Source organism: Elgaria multicarinata, chromosome 1, assembly GCF_023053635.1.
Source record: "Elgaria multicarinata webbii isolate HBS135686 ecotype San Diego chromosome 1, rElgMul1.1.pri, whole genome shotgun sequence".
NCBI classification, from domain to species: domain Eukaryota; kingdom Metazoa; phylum Chordata; class Lepidosauria; order Squamata; family Anguidae; genus Elgaria; species Elgaria multicarinata.
The window spans coordinates 210,532,303-210,549,251 of NC_086171.1; the positions used below are offsets into that span (position 1 = coordinate 210,532,303).

The window sequence follows — 16,949 nt, forward strand, 5'->3', positions numbered from 1 at the left end:
GTTTCAGATTTATAGAAAACTTTGCCCACAGTATTGTTTACAATCTCAGAACCGTTGTTGGAATGCACTTCCACGTTGAACCCAACTAACAGGTTTTATTTCTTAGCTCAAGCATATTAGGTCTGTTAATTCTAAAACAGTGAAAGGCAAAAGTGTCAGTGGCATATGAACTAGTCAACAGCCTTGGGGAAAAAAAATCTCTTTGCCTTCTAGTAGTTAACATCATATTTATAATAAGCACATCCTGTGATCTTACTTGTCAAAGCTGTCACTTGTTCTGATGAAGAAGTCCAGTTTCTGCTTTGCATATTCTATAACGTCGGAGTGAAGCTCTACGCCATGATTAACACCAAAAGGGCCTGCATGTTTAAGAAACGCAAAGGAAAAAACGTTTGAAATGCATCCGGATGAAGAACCAGCATTGATTCGAACACTTCATCTCCGCTTGTCCCAGAAAGCGAGAAGAGTCACTGTGCTTTGCCATTCACAGTCTTCCATTGAAATGCAGATAAACAGCGAATCTTTTAAAAGAGAGTTTTAATTACAATTATACTCTGACTGGGTCCGCACAATATGGCAGCCCACCATGGCCTTTTCTGTGAGGTGGCTTATTTTTTGTGAACAAGCCACACAGAGAACACATGGTTTGTTGTAGGGTTGTTTGCACCCATGGGACATTGTCGTGTTGTCCAAACCTGGGAGACCGATTTTATCATGGGTTGCTGTGATTGGCTACATAACGGCTCAAGTCAAGTGGCCGAAAAAGCCCATGCCACTCACTCTTTGTGATATTGCCATCGACTGCCCTTCCACCCATGCCAAAATGGCACTTTGGAAGGACTGTCACTAGTTCCCACGCTGCTTTAAATAATATATTCCAGTGCCTCAAAAATGTGCAATTGGGGTCATTTTTTGGGGGTCTTTTGCAAGTGTGCACTTATGGCTTCCTGATATGTTATTTTTTAAATTACACTACTGGGTCTCTCTTTCCTCTTACTATTATTTCTCTCTGGCCGTTTGTAAATGTGCACAGGTTAGCCTATATGCAACATCATTTTGTCCGTTTCCTACTCCACTTCACTGCTGCATTTGACAGCTGAAACATACCAAGAAATTGACCAGGCAAGACTACAAGTGTGCATTTGCAAAAATTCAATAAAAAAAATTACCCCACTGCACATTTTTGAAATACTAGATTTTTTTAAAAAAGCTGGGAAACAAAAAGGGGTAGCGATCGGAGCAGGGAGAGAAGACAGTTTTTGCCACAAAGTCCCCTGAGAGATGTGCCAGAGCTGGCTGGAGGACTGAGGGAAGGACAAGCCACGGCAAGCCTAATAGTTTGTCAGGTTTAGTGTGAGTTGTTCCGTGAACAACCAACCTACCATGGCTTATTCGCCGAGTGGCTTAGCGTGACGTGAGAACCTGTCCACTACATGGAGAATCAAAAGGAAACAAAGGGAGATCCACTCTAGCAAAGATGCCAAAGAATCCCCTGCATCACAATAAAAGTAAGAGTTAAGCAGAGAAGGAAGGGGAGACGATACTGCACTAAAGAAAATCTGGAAGCCAGCGCAAGAAAGCACATCTCCCAGATACACAACTTTGTTCGACCCCTGTTTAGCACCTACTCATACAGCTTACACAATCTTTTTTTGTAGGTTTTTTTAAATCTTTTTTTTTTATTATAAGTTTCAACAAGTATTGGGCAAAAGGCGGGATACAAATAAATATAACAACAACAAAATCGTAAGTGTAACTACATGGAAAATATTCAAATATAAGTCTATTCGCAAATGGCGCATCACTCTTTCAAATGCTGCTAGGTCTTCAATCCTTTGCATTATAGGTGGTGAACTTTTATATTTCCAGTACTGTAGTATCAGTCTTTTAGCAGTCAAGAGGGTGTGAAAAATCCATTTACGCTGACCATGGGTTATATTCGAAGAAGCAGATAAATAATTTAAGAGAACATGTACTTCAGTAAATATTAAAGAGCTTTCCAATATGAAGTTTATCCATACGATAACTTCCTCCCAAAAGGAGTCAATTATTGAACATTTCAAAATGTATGAACAAAAGAAGCATTAACTGTATTACACCTCCAACTGTTGGCTGAATTAGACAAAACTTTATTAAAGAGACGTTGTGGCATCCAATAGACCTAAAACAAAAGTTTTTGCTGAATAAGATGTAAACGGAAGTCTATAGACATATCAGATATTGATGCCAAAATGGCAGTTCACTGATTAGACAAAATAGGACATTCCAATTACCTGTTCCATTCCTGCTGAAGAACCTGTGTATCATATCTGATAATAAGTATTTATAAGCATGAAACATAAGTTAATAGACCTGATCAGCTTCAATAAGTGTTTCCAATATTGAAGGGGACTGCAAGGCAGTAAATGTTGCAATTGCAAATACTGCCATTCAGCTATAATAGGCGAATTAAATTTATCTTGCAAAGCTGAAAATAGCAAAAACTCATCACCAACGTTCAATAGTTGATCCAGGATAAAAAATCTTTCTATCCATACAGGTCTGCCACAGAAACATTTTCTTTCCAATTTTTAAATCTGGATTTCCAATAAAGTCAATCTGGCATGGGAAAATGGGTCAAACTGTAATTGGCGTGACATTATATGCCACGCATCTCTAACCACTGAGATTGTGGGAGGAGCTCTGTTGACCTTAATATGCTGAGGACCTAATGCCATATACTTGGAAAAAGGCTCCAGACAGGAAGATTCCAAAACTAACCAAGATGGAAAATCAAATCTGAGTGTAAGAGACCAAAATTTGGTGCAGGTCAGCAGATAAGCCCAATGACATGTAACATGATCTGGAAAGCCAAAACCACCTTCTTTAATTGGAAGTAGAATACTTTTCAGAGATATTCTTGGTGGAAAAGAACTCCCAGAAAAAATTGTGAAACAAAGCATTAAGTTTTTGAAAATATTTGCCAGGTATTATTAAAAGGGGATTCCACATATAACATAAACAATTTGAGATATAGTATTCATTTTGAATGTATTAACCATACCATATAAACTCAACTTTAAGGATGCCCATCTATCTACATGTTGTGAAATATCATTAATCAACGTGTTTAGATTTAAATTGGTCATTTGACATATGTCTCTAGGAATATTTATTCCCAAATAAGTAATAAAATCCAGACACATTGAAATTGCCAGTTAGCTAATACATAGAGTAATACATAGAGAGCTCCAGCTATTGGGCAGTAAAGAAATGCAATAAATAAATAAAAAAATAAATAAAATATTTTATCTCCAATCAGCATTATTTCCAACTTTGACCAATTAATTGAATAGCCAGACAAATCACCAAAAGTATTAATCTCTCCAAAACTGGAACCGATGATTGGAATTTCGAGATCAATAGCAAAAGATCAGAAGCATCAAGGATTATTTTAAATTCTAAGTCAGCATCCACAAAGCCATGAACACTGCTGTTTTGTTTAACAGCACATGCCAGGAGTTCCAAGCATAAATCAAATATCAATACGGAACGTGGACATCCCTGTCTGGTACCATGCCCAAGTAGGAAAAAAACGCCGAAAATAAACCATTAGTCATTATTCTAACTCCTGGGACAGTGTGTGTATATATATTTACCCATTTCAAAATCGAAATTAATCAATATAGTAAAAAAAAAATTCATTTAATCTGATCAATGGTGTTTTCTAAATCCAAAGAAATGATGGCTACCTAGTTGGTTCCTTCAGAATTTAAAGCAGCCAGATCAAGAATATCAGCCCCCCTGTCTGTTTTTAATGAATTCCACCTGGTCTGGTTGAAACAATGAATTCCTGTCAATATTTTGATATCTGCCTTAATTAATGATATAGGTTGATAGTTAGCACAGTAGGTATGATCCTTGCTGGCCTTAGGAATCACAGTAATATAAGCTAGTTTAATGATGAAGAAAGGGGACCCTTTTTTGTAGGTCAATCTCTTTTTTCAAATTCTTAGCAAAGCACCTTTAAAACTCCTGAAACGCATTTATAGAATCCTATTTTAATAGTGATGTTTATTGATGGTAAATTTAGTGCAAGTTACTTTCTGTACAAGTAACGGTAGGGGTTCAGTTCCAAGTGTTACCCTTTCATCTAGAAATTCATTTTACTTGCTCTTCCTTGCCTGCAGTGGAAGCAAACCTTTTCCACTTTTCTAGACATATACACAATTAATGGGACTTGATGGCCCTTGCCACTGAGCTGAATTCTTGGCGACCTGAATTTTTAAAAAGGTTTTTTTAAGGAAAAAATGGTGTTTACTAGTTGCTATAGAGCACCCAAAGGGTTGCAAGTAAGCTAAATTTGATTATTTTGGCACTTCAAAGCAGCTACGGATGCCCTTTCCCTCCTAAATTAGTTTGGATCATCCTGCAGACTGGGAGGGGGGGTCCCTAGGGAGTCAAAATGGCTCATGGACCTCCTGAAGTTGCCCACCCATTTTACACCAATGTCTTGGTCTAGCTGAGAACACACATCTTCGATAGATTTTGCGTTGACTTTCATTCTCAAAGTTTACCATCGGACATTCAAGAATGTTTCTTAAAATGGGGAGAGCAACAGGCTAACAGGATGCCCACTATCCATTCCCGGTTGTGTTGATTATTGTGCTACAATATGAACTACAGCACAGGAAGAGTTGGGAATTCCAAGGGCAGGGGACAACGTCAACTTTGCTCTGAGCAAGACAGCAAGGTGGGAGACAATCCCACAATGCAAAATCCAGCTTTGTCTCCATTCACTAAAATTTCACAGAAACGAGAACATTTTATATCTGTAGGATGGCTCTTGGAGCAGTTCCAATTGGTGCATAGATGTGAAAATGTTTTGCCCAATTGAGTTACCTGTGCACCATACTAAGCAATGAACTGGGAACTGGGGATGGATTTTCTGGTTCTTCCTTCCAAACCATACCTCACAGGGTCATTTCACATATGCATACACATCATTTGATTTACAAGACAAGTGTTGACCAATGTTTGTATGAGCCAACACCACTGAAGAGGACTGTAAGGCGATATGCTGAATAGGAATAGCCCACCGTCTTAACAATATTGTGGAGATAAGACATCTTCTCAGCACATGGAGCTTAATTTACAGGGGCAATTTAGCTGATTAAAAGGGTCACTTACCCAAGATGAGTCCAACCATGGAACTCAGGTAGCCAGTGCCACTTCCCAGGTTCAAGAAGGAAAGCCCAGGCTGTAGATCCAGAGCTTCCATAACTTCTGAATAAATGCAGGGAGCAGAGAGATGAATGTTCCCATGTTTCCAAGCCAAGTCTTTATAAGCATTGTCCTTAAACTCTTCAAGATAATAGTCTGCTCTGTCGACAGCCCGGAAGGCCTGCTCCACTAACTCTGTCCGGATGTACTGAGCCTCTTTCAGGTTATCAATTAATTCATCATTGTCCTCTCCTGCGCTCACGGCACCTCCCATCGTTCACACTGATTTAAAAATCAAACCTGGATAGTAGGGAAGGAAAAATGGAGAGTCATTATCTTGATCAAAAGAAACCCTTCTGGGTAACAGTCCACATCCTACATACAAGAAGATACAGAGCTGAAACCATTTCCATATACACAAATACTGCCAGTTATAGCTCTCTTTTGATACTTTGAGATTTCCCCTTCAAACATGAGGGTATGCTCATTAGGGCAATGAAACAACCTTTGATATTACACACCAGTGACCCTTCCTGACAAACCCTTTTTATTGCTTTGTCAGCTGTTCTCTTAAGTTGCTTCTGGATATGAAAACATGGATTCTAGCTGGCAGTTATATATTGCAATTTTCCACAGAGAGGCATGCTCTGCTTTTACCAACATTCAGAGCAAACAAGTATCATCCATCACCATTGGTACTGCATGAGGCCTATGGGTCAAAACAGGCTCAGTCTTCTATTTACTGAGGTTTCTTAGATGGTAACTAATAACATGCCCCCATTCTGCTTCTGGTGTAACCTGAGGCCCTTGTTGGTTTTCTAACTGTCATTACTAGTGTGGGATCAAGGAAGATTCCTGGGAGATGAATTCTGGAGGGTTCCTGGGAGAGGAACGGCAGGGTGAGCCTTGTCAGGAGAGTCCCAAATGAACAGAGTCCACTTCTGCAGCTGGCGAGTCTTTGGTGGAGCAATTTGCTCCAAACTGGGAGGTGGGAAAATGTTTCTAATTCCCTTTTGCTCGCAAGGGGAAGAAAACCAAATTCTCCTTTGTGCTATTCCATCGGACTTTGCTGGAGGAAGAACTTTGCTTCTGGGCCCCTTTACAAATGAAATGGACTCTGGTACAGAACCTCTTCAAAATACCACCCATGTAAATCTCCCCTGTCATTTAAGGAGACGTTCCCTGAAATAATCAGGATCCAAGCTAACCGATTGTGCATATCAGAACATATGCACAAGGAAGACAGTGGTAGTGGAAAAAGAGAGAATATGCATAAGATTCTATGTCGGCATGCATGAATGCATGTTTACAGACAAAAACACTTTTTTAATGAGAGTTCATAAGGCAGGGATGAGGAAACTCTGGGCCCACAGGCTGGGTACAGCCCACAGGAATTCCCTAAAGAGCCTGTCAGCTTTTTCCCCAGGCCCTGCCCACTCCCCCAGCAAGGAAAAGCTCTCAACTCAAAGTTGCTGATAGGAGATAAGAGCTTTTTCCTCCTGGGGAGAGGGGGCAGGTCCTGAGAAAAAGCCTGCTGAGTGATTCTGTCCTACTTAAATCTATGGCTTATCTTGCTACTACTGAGTAAACATGAGCACCATTAAATCTAATGCAGCCTTTCCCAACCTGGTGTTCTCCATATGTTATGGACTCCAATTGCCATCAGCCTCAGCCAGCATGGTCAATGATCAGGAATCCTGGGAGTTGTATTCCCCAAAGGTTTGGAGGGCACCAGGCTAGGAAAAGTTGGTCTAATGTACGAACAATACAACCACTGCATCACAAATCTAATATGCAACAGCCTTTTAAAAGAGCCAATACCAGCGCTTTTAAGAGAGCCAATTCTAATGGTCAAGAACATAATTTGCCATGCCAACGTGTCTATCTCTTCTCCACAGGCTGCTAACATTCCATATAGGAAGAACACAATGTGGATTTTTATTTACAGTGCTTCGCTCTTCTGGCAAGAACTGCCGAAACGGCAGATTTAGTGTTTGTTCCTACTTTAGAATGTTCTGCCTCAGCTTCATTTTTGCATGTGTTCAGCACAAACAATGTCCAATGCATATACATAAAAATGTGAATAAAACCAGAAGGTACTGCAAGATCCAAACAAGGCACAGGAGATTATCATCCCAGCACAAATCTTACCTATTTGTTGAAACAAAGTGCCCGCGCCTAAATATTACCAGCGTTGCTTGGACTTGGCATCACAAAAATAAACTTTTAACAAAGAAGTCCGTTTTGAAAATTATTTAACTTATAAACCATGCAAATTTGCTTGGCTTGCATATGCTCGCTTAATTTGCATGCTTTGAATGACCTCATATTTGAGTCTGGGTAGAATTTGGAACTGTTTGGCAGAAGATACTGGAGCAATAGAGGCATCTTTAAAGACTAGCCTTTTCTGGCAGGCCTATCCAGATCAATGTTAAATCATGAATTTTTAAGATGTATTGATTCCTGTTCTAATGTTGTTCCCCGCCTCGATCCAAAGGGAGAGGCGGGTAAGAAATAAATAAATTTTTTATCATCATCATCCCAGGAAACATATCTGCCCCAGGGATGTTCACTACATGGCCCATTATTGGATGCCCTCCTAGTGGCTAAATGGAAGAATTTTAGCCTCAGAAAAAACTCCTCACAGTTGTCTTTAGGGGTATATGTGCATGAAGGGGAGTGCCAAAAACCCACTGCTTGATGTTTCCTTCCTACTTTCAGGAAAAAACCCACCTGTGAACCAGTATGCGCTCTCAGCTCAGTCAGCTATGCATATACTGATGGGAGAGGCAAGGGGATAACTTGGCCTCTTGTGTTCTGCTCCATGTCAGAGTTTGGAGCAATCCAATTGTTCATTAGCAGGTGCCTGCAGGGCTAGGAGAGAAACCTCTGCCTGAACCAGTCCGAAAGTTCCTTTAATCCAACATACTATTTCACACAGTAGCCAGAAAGATGCATCTAGGAAGCCCACAAAGATGGCAAGCAGATAATAGTCCCAGCAACTGGCATCCAATGACCCATGAATTGCATAAACTTTTGCAGATGTATTAGTGGTAGACATGATGCAATCTTTTTCCTGCCTTCAAATCCCTCAAAACCTACCTTTCCCACAAAACCTTAGCCTGTATCCTCAGCTGAAACAAACCCTTAGCAAATTCCACATACATCCCTTGCTAACTTTTATCTCTCCCTCCCACTCCTGTGATGTCTTCCTAATTGGTCCTTAATGTGGCTTAAGGCTTACTTTAAACACACACACAGGCCCTCAACCACTTCATTTTTCATTTGCTTTCCACTGTTCACAAAACAACATGAGTGCAAAGTTAAAGAGTTTCCTGATACAAGAGAGCTGCCCTCTGACCTGGCTGCAGTCCAGTTACAGGGTTATTAGCATGCCTTTGCATGTTCTGTTGTGCCACAACAAGAGATAATTGGTTTGCAGCCAACTCAGGGCACACGTACAGAAAACAGGGGCTCCTGTCTACATTGTCCTAATACAGAAGAGCTATGTAGCACAGGGGAGAGGAGATGAGGGTGGTAATGAATAGTCTTCTCACAGCACAGAGCAGTTGTCGTTTTGCAGCCAAGACCTGCTGCAGACATCCTAGTTTCAAAATGCTTACAACCACCAAAAGATGTGTGTTTCCTGTTTCTTTTTCTGGGGTTACAGCTACAGTCTCTGGCATCTTTCCTGTGCCTCATGCAGACATACAGAGCTAATACATTGCTGTGTGGCCTGCAGGCCAGGGTGTGCAATGGTAGCAAAATGAAATGGAGTTACAGAAGTTTGCAGATGCACCTTGACAACTCACAAGATGCCTGCTGGAAAAAGGAAATGCTTTTCTTGCCCAAAGCTTTGTTCATGCTCCAGGAGTGAGGGAAACACTCAGATTTAAGAACATAATAAGTGCCATGCTGGATCAGACCAAGGGTCCATCTAGTCCAGCACTCTGTTCACGCAGTGGCCAACTAGCTTTGACCAGGGACCAACAAAGCAGGACATGGTGTAACACCATCCTCCTATTCATGTTCCCCAGCAACTGGTGCACACAGGCTTGCTGCCTCGGATACTGGAGGTAGCACATAATCATCAGGGCTAGTAGCCATGGATAGCCTACTCCTCCAGGAACTGGTCCAACCCCCTTTTGAAGCCATCCAACTTGGCAGCTAACACTACATCTTGTGGTACTGAGTTCCATAATTTAACTATGCGCTGTGTGAAGAAGCCCTTCCTTTTATTTGTGGATCTCCCACCCATCAGCTCCATGGGATGACCCCAAGTTCTAGTATTTTGAGAGAGGGAGAAAAATGTCTCCCTATCCACATTCTCCACACCATGCATAATTTTGTACACCTCTGTCATGTCTCCCCTTAGCTTCCTTTTTTTCAAAACTATTTATTTATTTATTACATTTTTATACCGCCCAATAGCCGAAGCTCTCTGGGCGGTTCACAATCTAAACAATCCCAGCTGTTGTAACCTTCCCTTGTACCCCTCCAACCCCTTAATCATTTTAGTTGTGGTGACCAGAACTGTACACAGTATTCGAAGTGTGGTCGCACCATAGATTTGTATAAAGGCAGTATGGTACTTGCAGATTTAATTCTCAATTCCTTTTCTTATGCCTAACATGGAGTTTTTCTTCTTTACATCAGCTGCACACTGGGTTGACATTTTCATCGAGCTCTCCCTCCCCTGCCCCAGGCTAACTGTCATCTTGACCCTGTAGGGAAGAAAAAGGAGCTGTTGGTCTGCCCCTCCATTGGGAGATGAGAGGGGGGAGCAGGGCCTTCCCACCAGCCTAAACAGCCTCAATTTATTTTTATTTTCTCCCTCTTCCCTCCCCATCCCCTTTTCCTTGTGTTTCATGTCTTTTTTAGAACGTAAGCCTGAGGGCAAGGACTGCCTTCTTTACTGATCAATTGTAAGCCACTCTGGGAGCCTTTTTGGCTGAGGTGTGGGATAAAAGTACTCTAAATAAATAAACCCCAAGATCTCTTTCTTGTTTGGTCACCACCAGCTCAGTTCCCATCAGGTTATACTTGAAGATGGGGTTTTTTTTTTGCCCCAAATTCAAAGCAAACAGTAACATTTCAAGCCTCTGCAGTTTATTTTGAGATGGTACAGGGGAGAGCCTTATGATAGGTCAAGCAAGGACTCTGTAATTATTTTGAAGTTCTACAGCAACTTTCATTGTAACATTTAACCAGAAGGGCTTATAGGGCTAAAAAGCAAGATAGAATGCTTATCTATTTCTGAATCTACTTTCTTCTGGAGAGGAAAGGAATCCTATTGCAGGGAGCACAGCAAAACATTGTTCCTATTACCTTGAACATAGGCAGAGGGGAGCTATACGGGGCTCATCATCAGAGGAAATGGTGATCTTTCCTTATACATAAGTGGAAAACATAGTACCATGAGGGAAATTGGCACAAAGCCCTGTTGTGAGGGAAGCTTGACTACAGCCTTTTAATTTGCTTTTTATTGTTTGATTGTTGCTGTATTTAAATGTTTTACTATAGCAAGCCAATCAGATAACATTATTGGGCAGCAGACAACTACTGTAAATAAACAAATAAGCCTCTTCCCTTTCAATGGAAAGGCAGGGGAGGGGTCATTATTGGGGGTTAGGGGAGAAATAGAAAGGGAAGAAAGCCTTGTTATAGTAGATGGAGGAAAAAGAAGGGAAATAAGGAAGACCTGATATACAGATTTGATGGGAATCCGGGGAGGAAACCAAATCTTACTATAAGAATTTCAGGGGAGACAATGATGCCTTCCCTATTACTGTGGAAAATAGCACAGACAAAGGTCTTACTATCACAGGTAAGGTGCTGGGTGACCCCATTATCAAAGAGGCAGGAGCCTCAAGGCCTAAATAGGAACATAGGAAACTGCCTTATATTGAGTCAGACCATTTGTTCATCTACCCCAGTATTGTCAACACTGACTGGTAGCAGCTCTCCAGATTTTCAGGCAGGATTCTTTCCTTGTGCTACCTGGAGAAGCCAGGGATCGAACCGGGCACCTTCTGCGTGCAAAGCATGTGCTCTATCACACTGAGCTACCACCCTCATTTGTGCATGTGTAGAGCAGCAAAGAGGGGGCAGGGGAATGGCAATCACAAGCACCTGATCTGGAAAAACAAACACTGCAACTTTGGCTCTGGGGAAGGGGCCATAGCTAAGTGGTAGAGTGCACGCTTTGAATTCAGAAAGTCCCACATTCAATTCCTGGCAGAAAGGGTTAGAAAAGACTCATGTCTCAAACTCTAGAGAGTTGTTGCAGTCAGTGTAGATAATACTGGGCTAAATGGATTAATGGTTTGACTCAGTATAAGGCAATTTCCGATGTAAGAAAGGGGTCCAGTACTGTGTGCGTTAAATTCTAGGCCTATTACCCTTGACTAGTAGGGTGCAGTGGGGTTTCATCACACAGCATAAGGCTGTGGGGAAAGAGGTGTGGGGTTTTGCACCCATTGCCCTGGAGACTGTGGGTGGTAGAAGAAAGAACATATATTACATGATCCCATGCTCTGAAGAGGGGGCTTACCAAGGGGGAGGGACTGATTGATGCTGGGCACTTTCTGGAGAGAGAGAGAGAGAGATTACCACAAGGGAAGGGATATAGGAGCAAAAATAAAACATTGTACCCGTTATTCTGAAGAGAGTGGTGGTAGGTGGAAAACTATGGAGAGGTGAGTGACCTCACTGCAACAGTGAGGAAAAGGTTGGGAAAAAGAAAGAACTGATGATTTGTACCCATTATATTGGAGAATAAGGCTTGGGTGGAGGGAAATAAATGGCAGGGACTCATTACCATAAAGGGAATGGAAAGAGCTGGGTGGTTCCACTGCCAAGTGGAGTAGGATTGAGAAAATTCAAGCTTTATATTTATAATCCTAGAGATGGGGGTGGATTGGAGAAGAGAAGTTATGGGTCCTTTTGTCCGGCTGGCCCCACTGCTGGTGGTGGGCACATGAGATGAAAAGTATGGAGACTGAGGGGAAAGGGGGAGAGAAGTTATAGAGCCCTATTATCATGGAGTGGCTGGCTATCCCCATTATTATGTGGAGGTGGGGTGGGCAGACGGGGAAGAGTGGGTTTTTATGCCCATTATCCTGTAGTCATGGGGTGGGAGGGAAAAGGAAAGATCAACTATAATAACAACAACTATGAATAATAATAATAACTATGAAGAATTTCTGCAGTCATTGACCCCATATATCCTCCCAAGGCGGCTTAACCCCTAAAAAAGTTAAATTGAACATAGTCATAAAACAACAACAGAGTAAAAACATACACAGGGAGGGCAGACATAAGAACAATGTATATATCAGGACCATTTAAAGACCACAAGTCAGGATAGGATCGGGTGGGGCAGGAGAAGATCTTGAAGACTGGAGGGGGGGGGAGAGGATGAGATGCCATGGGGTCACCCCATCATGGGGGCGGAGAAGGTCAGGTTATGGGGCCACCCTGTCACAGGAGGGGGGAAAAGAATGAGATGTTATGGGGTCACCCCATCATGGGAGAGGGAGAGAGGAGACATTATGGTGTCACCCCGTCATGGGGGGGGGGGAAGGAGAAGACATTATGGGGTCATCCCGTCATGAGAGGGGGGAAGGAGCAGGCGTTATGGGGGCTCCCCATCATGGGGGAGAAGGAGACGTTATGGGGTCTCCCCATCATGGGAGAGGGAGAGAGAAGACATGGTGTCACCCTGTCATGGGAGGGGGGAAAGGAGCCGTTATGGGGTCTCCCCATCATGGGAGGGGGGAAGGAGGAGCCGTTATGGGGTCTCCCCGTCATGGGGGGGGAAGGAGGCGTTATGGGGGCTCCCCATCATGGGGGAGAAGGAGGCGTTATGGGGTCTCCCCATCATGGGAGAGGGAGAGAGAAGACATGGTGTCACCCTGTCATGGGAGGGGGGAAAGGAGCCGTTATGGGGTCTCCCCATCATGGGAGGGGGGGAAGGAGGAGCCGTTATGGGGTCTCCCCGTCATGGGGGGGGGGGGAAGGAGGAAGCGTTATGGGGGCTCCCCATCATGGGGGAGAAGGAGGCGTTATGGGGTCTCCCCATCATGGGAGAGGGAGAGAGAAGACATGGTGTCACCCTGTCATGGGAGGGGGGAAAGGAGCCGTTATGAGGTCTCCCCATCATGGAATGGGGGGAAGGAGGAGCCGTTATGGGGTCTCCCGTCATGGGGGGGGTAAGAAGGAGCAGTTATGGGGTCACCCCATCGTGGCGGGCGGCGGGAGGGGAGGTAGGTCTGACTGGGCCCATTTCCGCCACAGACGCAGGAGACCCCTGGCCGGGGCCGAGGGAACATTGGGCCGCGGGGGGAGGGGGCGCACGTTGAAGCACCGACCGGGGGGGGGGGGGTCAGGAAGGTAGGCCCGGCAGATGCGAGGCACCCTTGTCACGGGATTGGGGGGAGTCTATTGTGACAGAAAGGGGGCGGAGCTTCGCCCCCCCACCAGGACTGACAAGGGAGGGGGTCTCCTCACCCCCGCCTCACAATTAAAGGTGGAGGAGCAGGCAGGGAGGGAGGGAAGCCCCTAGGAAGAACAGCAGGCGCATCTCTACCTGTTCCTCCAGCACCAGCAGCCTTCGCCAGCCCTTCTTTTTTTATTATTATTATTATTATCACTGTTATTATTTCCCTCTTCCTCCTCCTTCTTCTCTCTCTCCTCCCCCCCTCCTCTTCTCCCCCCGCCACACGCCGAGTGTCACAGCTGTAAACAGTCACCCAGCTGGAGAAACACCCCCCTCAGGGCAGCGCTAGTGCGCAGGCGCCGCGCGAGACCAACGTCTGACGCGACGAGGAGACGACGGCGGCGGCAGGGGGAGGGGGGAGGGATCGAGAGGTGCGAGAGGGGGATTGTACCATTCCGGCTAAAAAGGGAGGGGGAGGAGGGAGAAGAAGCGGAAGGAAGAGACCAAAAGACGGGGAAGGGTGTTCCAGCGTTGCTTTTCAGGAGGGGGAGGGGGAGGAGGAGGGAAGTACCATTGCGTGCAGGAAGGAGGGGTGCGTGGGTAGGTGAAGAGGAAGGTGGCCTCGATGCCACGGTGAAGGGCGGCGAGGAGGAGGACGACGGCGGCGGCAAAGCGACTGCGTTGCAAGACCTTAGTTCAAATCTCGCCACTGCTATGAATTCACGAAGTGGTCTCGTGACAATTTCTCCGCTCCCCCCTCCCCTCCCCGTCCTGTAATACGAAGTTTAATGCTACTACTGACCTTCCTTACAGGAAAAACAACAAGGTCTTGTGGCACCTTCCAGGCGGCTGATCTGCCAGAATGAATTTGCTAAGTCTTGAAGGGCGCGATCCTATGCACGTTTAGACAACAAAAAGTCCTTCAAGTCCCAACATTCCCCAACCAGCCGTGGGCCACGCTGAGAATTGTAGGACTTATTTCTGTCTAAACATGCACAGTATTGCATCCTTTGTATGCCTGCAACAGCTGGTAAAATTCCCTCTACATCCCAACAATTAAAGCTGCAGGAGCCCTGCCCTCTTTTGTATCTGGTCACTTTAGTATAGCTCCTGCATACAAAGGACACCTGCTGAAATTCCCTTTTCTATGCAACTGTTAAAGCTGCAGGAGCCCTGCCCTCTTTTGTATCTGGTCACTTTAGTATAGCTCCTGCATACAAAGGACACCTGCTGAAATTCCCTTTTCTATGCAACTGTTAAAGCTGCAGGAGCCCTGCCCTCTTTTGTGTCTGGTCACTTTAGTATAGTTCCTGCATACAAAGGACACCTGCTGAAATTCCCTTTTCTATGCAAGTGTTAAAGCTGCAGGAGCCCTGCCCTCCTTTTCGTATGGTCACCCTACTTATTATTATTATTATTATTATTATTATTATTATTATTTATTTATATAGCACCATCAATGTACATGGTGCTGTACAGAGTAAAACAGTAAATAGCAAGACCCTGCCGCATAGGCTTACAATCTAATAAAATCATAGTAAAACAATAAGGAGGGGAAGAGAATGCAAACAGGTACAGGGTAGGGTAAGCAGGCACAGGGTAGGGTAAAACTAACAGTAGAAAGTAACAGTAGAAGTCTGCACAACATCAAGTTTTAAAAGCTTTAGGAAAAAGAAAAGTTTTTAGTTGAGCTTTAAAAGCTGCGGTTGAACTTGTAGTTCTCAAATGTTCTGGAAGAGCGTTCCAGGCGTAAGGGGCAGCAGACGAAAATGGACGAAGCCGAGCAAGGGAAGTAGAGGCCCTTGGGCAGGCGAGAAACATGGCATCAGAGGAGCGAAGAGCACGAGTGGGGCAATAGTGTGAGACTTAATGCACGAGCGGGGCAATAGTGTGAGACATAAGACTTAATGGTCTTATGCCGTGGGGGTTTAGATGGCCATATGAAATACAGGTCAAACTTTATCCCCGTAACTGCCGTTACATATTTTACATCTGTTTTTTCACGCTTGATATGTTAGGACAAGACTGCTTGCCAACTTGTGATTTAAAAAACAAACAACAACTTCTGGGCATGTGCAGTTTTGCCTTTTAGGATGCAATCCCATGCATGCTTAGACAGAAAAAAATGTCCTCCCACACCCAGCATGCCTCTAGCCAGCATGGCTGACTGGGAATACTGGGAGTTGTAGGACTTTTTTCTGTCTAAACATGCATATGATTGCGCCCTAAGACATACCAAGCCTCTTCGTTGTTTTTGCTGCCACAAACTAGCCCTCTGGAAATTGCTACCTTACAGGGTCATTGTATGCATGTGAAGGGCTTTGAACATCTAAAAGTGCTATACCAGGAGTAGGCAACCTGTAGTCCAAAATATCTGTAGAATTTAGGGTGACCATATGAAAAGGAGGACAGGGCTCCTGTATCTTTAACAGTTGTATTGAAAAGGGGATTTCAGCAGGTGTCATTTGTATATATGGAGAACCTGGTGAAATTTCCTCTTCATCACAGCAGTTAAAGCTGCAGGTGACCTGCCTTCTTTTAAATCTGGTCACTCTACTATAGCTCCTGCACTTTAACTGTTGAGATGAAGAGGGAGTTTCACCAGGTTCTCCATATATACAAATGACACCTGCTGAAATTCCCTTTTCTATGCAACTGTTAAAGATACAGGAGTCCTGTCCTCCTTTTCACATGGTCACCCTAGATTGAGCTTCCATGGCAGAGTGGGGACTAGAAAATCTCTCAAAATGGAAAATCTCCCATTTTGAGAACAAATGTGGGGTAGTGGCTAAAGTGTCGGACTGGGAGTCGGGAGATCCGGGTTCTAGTCCCCACTCGGCCATGGAAACCCACTGGGTGACTTTGGGCCAGTCACAGACTCTTAGCCCAACCTACCTCACAGGGCTGCTGTTGTGAGAATAAAATGGAAAGGAGGAGGATTAAGTTTGCTACCTTGGGTTCCTTGGTGGAAAAAAGGCGGGATATAAATGCAATAAATAAAAAAAACCCTCAGATCTCCCGACTCCCTGTCCAACACTCTAGTCCCTACACCTGTGAGAAACCTTTTTCCCTGCCAAGATGTTAAAGTCCGCTTTTTTCCTTCTTAATGAAGAGGGGTGTGTGTGTGTGCACGCGCGCTCTGCCAGTTTCAGGAACTTAAGACAGACAGCTATAAAATTCTGGACGGATTGGCCTGCTCCCTGTTCTCATCTGAGGCCATAGCTAGACTTAAGGGTTATCCCTGGATCATCCAGGGGTCAAACCTGTTCATCTAGGTGACACACAGGGGATCCAGTGCTCAGGCAGG

General features: G+C 44.2%; 1 protein-coding gene across 4 annotated transcripts in view; it reads right to left on the reverse strand.

Moving 5' to 3' along the window:
* The window catches only part of PCMTD2 (protein-L-isoaspartate (D-aspartate) O-methyltransferase domain containing 2), a 29,033-nt gene extending 15,073 nt beyond the window's left edge, over nt 1–13,960 (reverse strand). Inside the window, exons 1-3 of one of the 4 annotated variants that reach the window (XM_063147153.1) lie at nt 13,793–13,908; nt 5,170–5,502; nt 257–359 (exon numbers count right to left, since the gene is read on the reverse strand). In XM_063147153.1, coding sequence (XP_063003223.1) covers nt 257–359; nt 5,170–5,476 — 410 coding nt within the window. In that variant the 5' untranslated portion in view covers nt 5,477–5,502; nt 13,793–13,908. Of the gene's footprint in view, nt 1–256; nt 360–5,169; nt 5,503–9,014; nt 9,094–11,725; nt 11,738–13,792; nt 13,909–13,939 lie in introns of those variants that run through there. The other 3 variants (XM_063147145.1, XM_063147162.1, XM_063147136.1) reach the window with 3 other exon arrangements.
* Nucleotides 13,961–16,949: the final 2,989 nt, after the last annotated feature.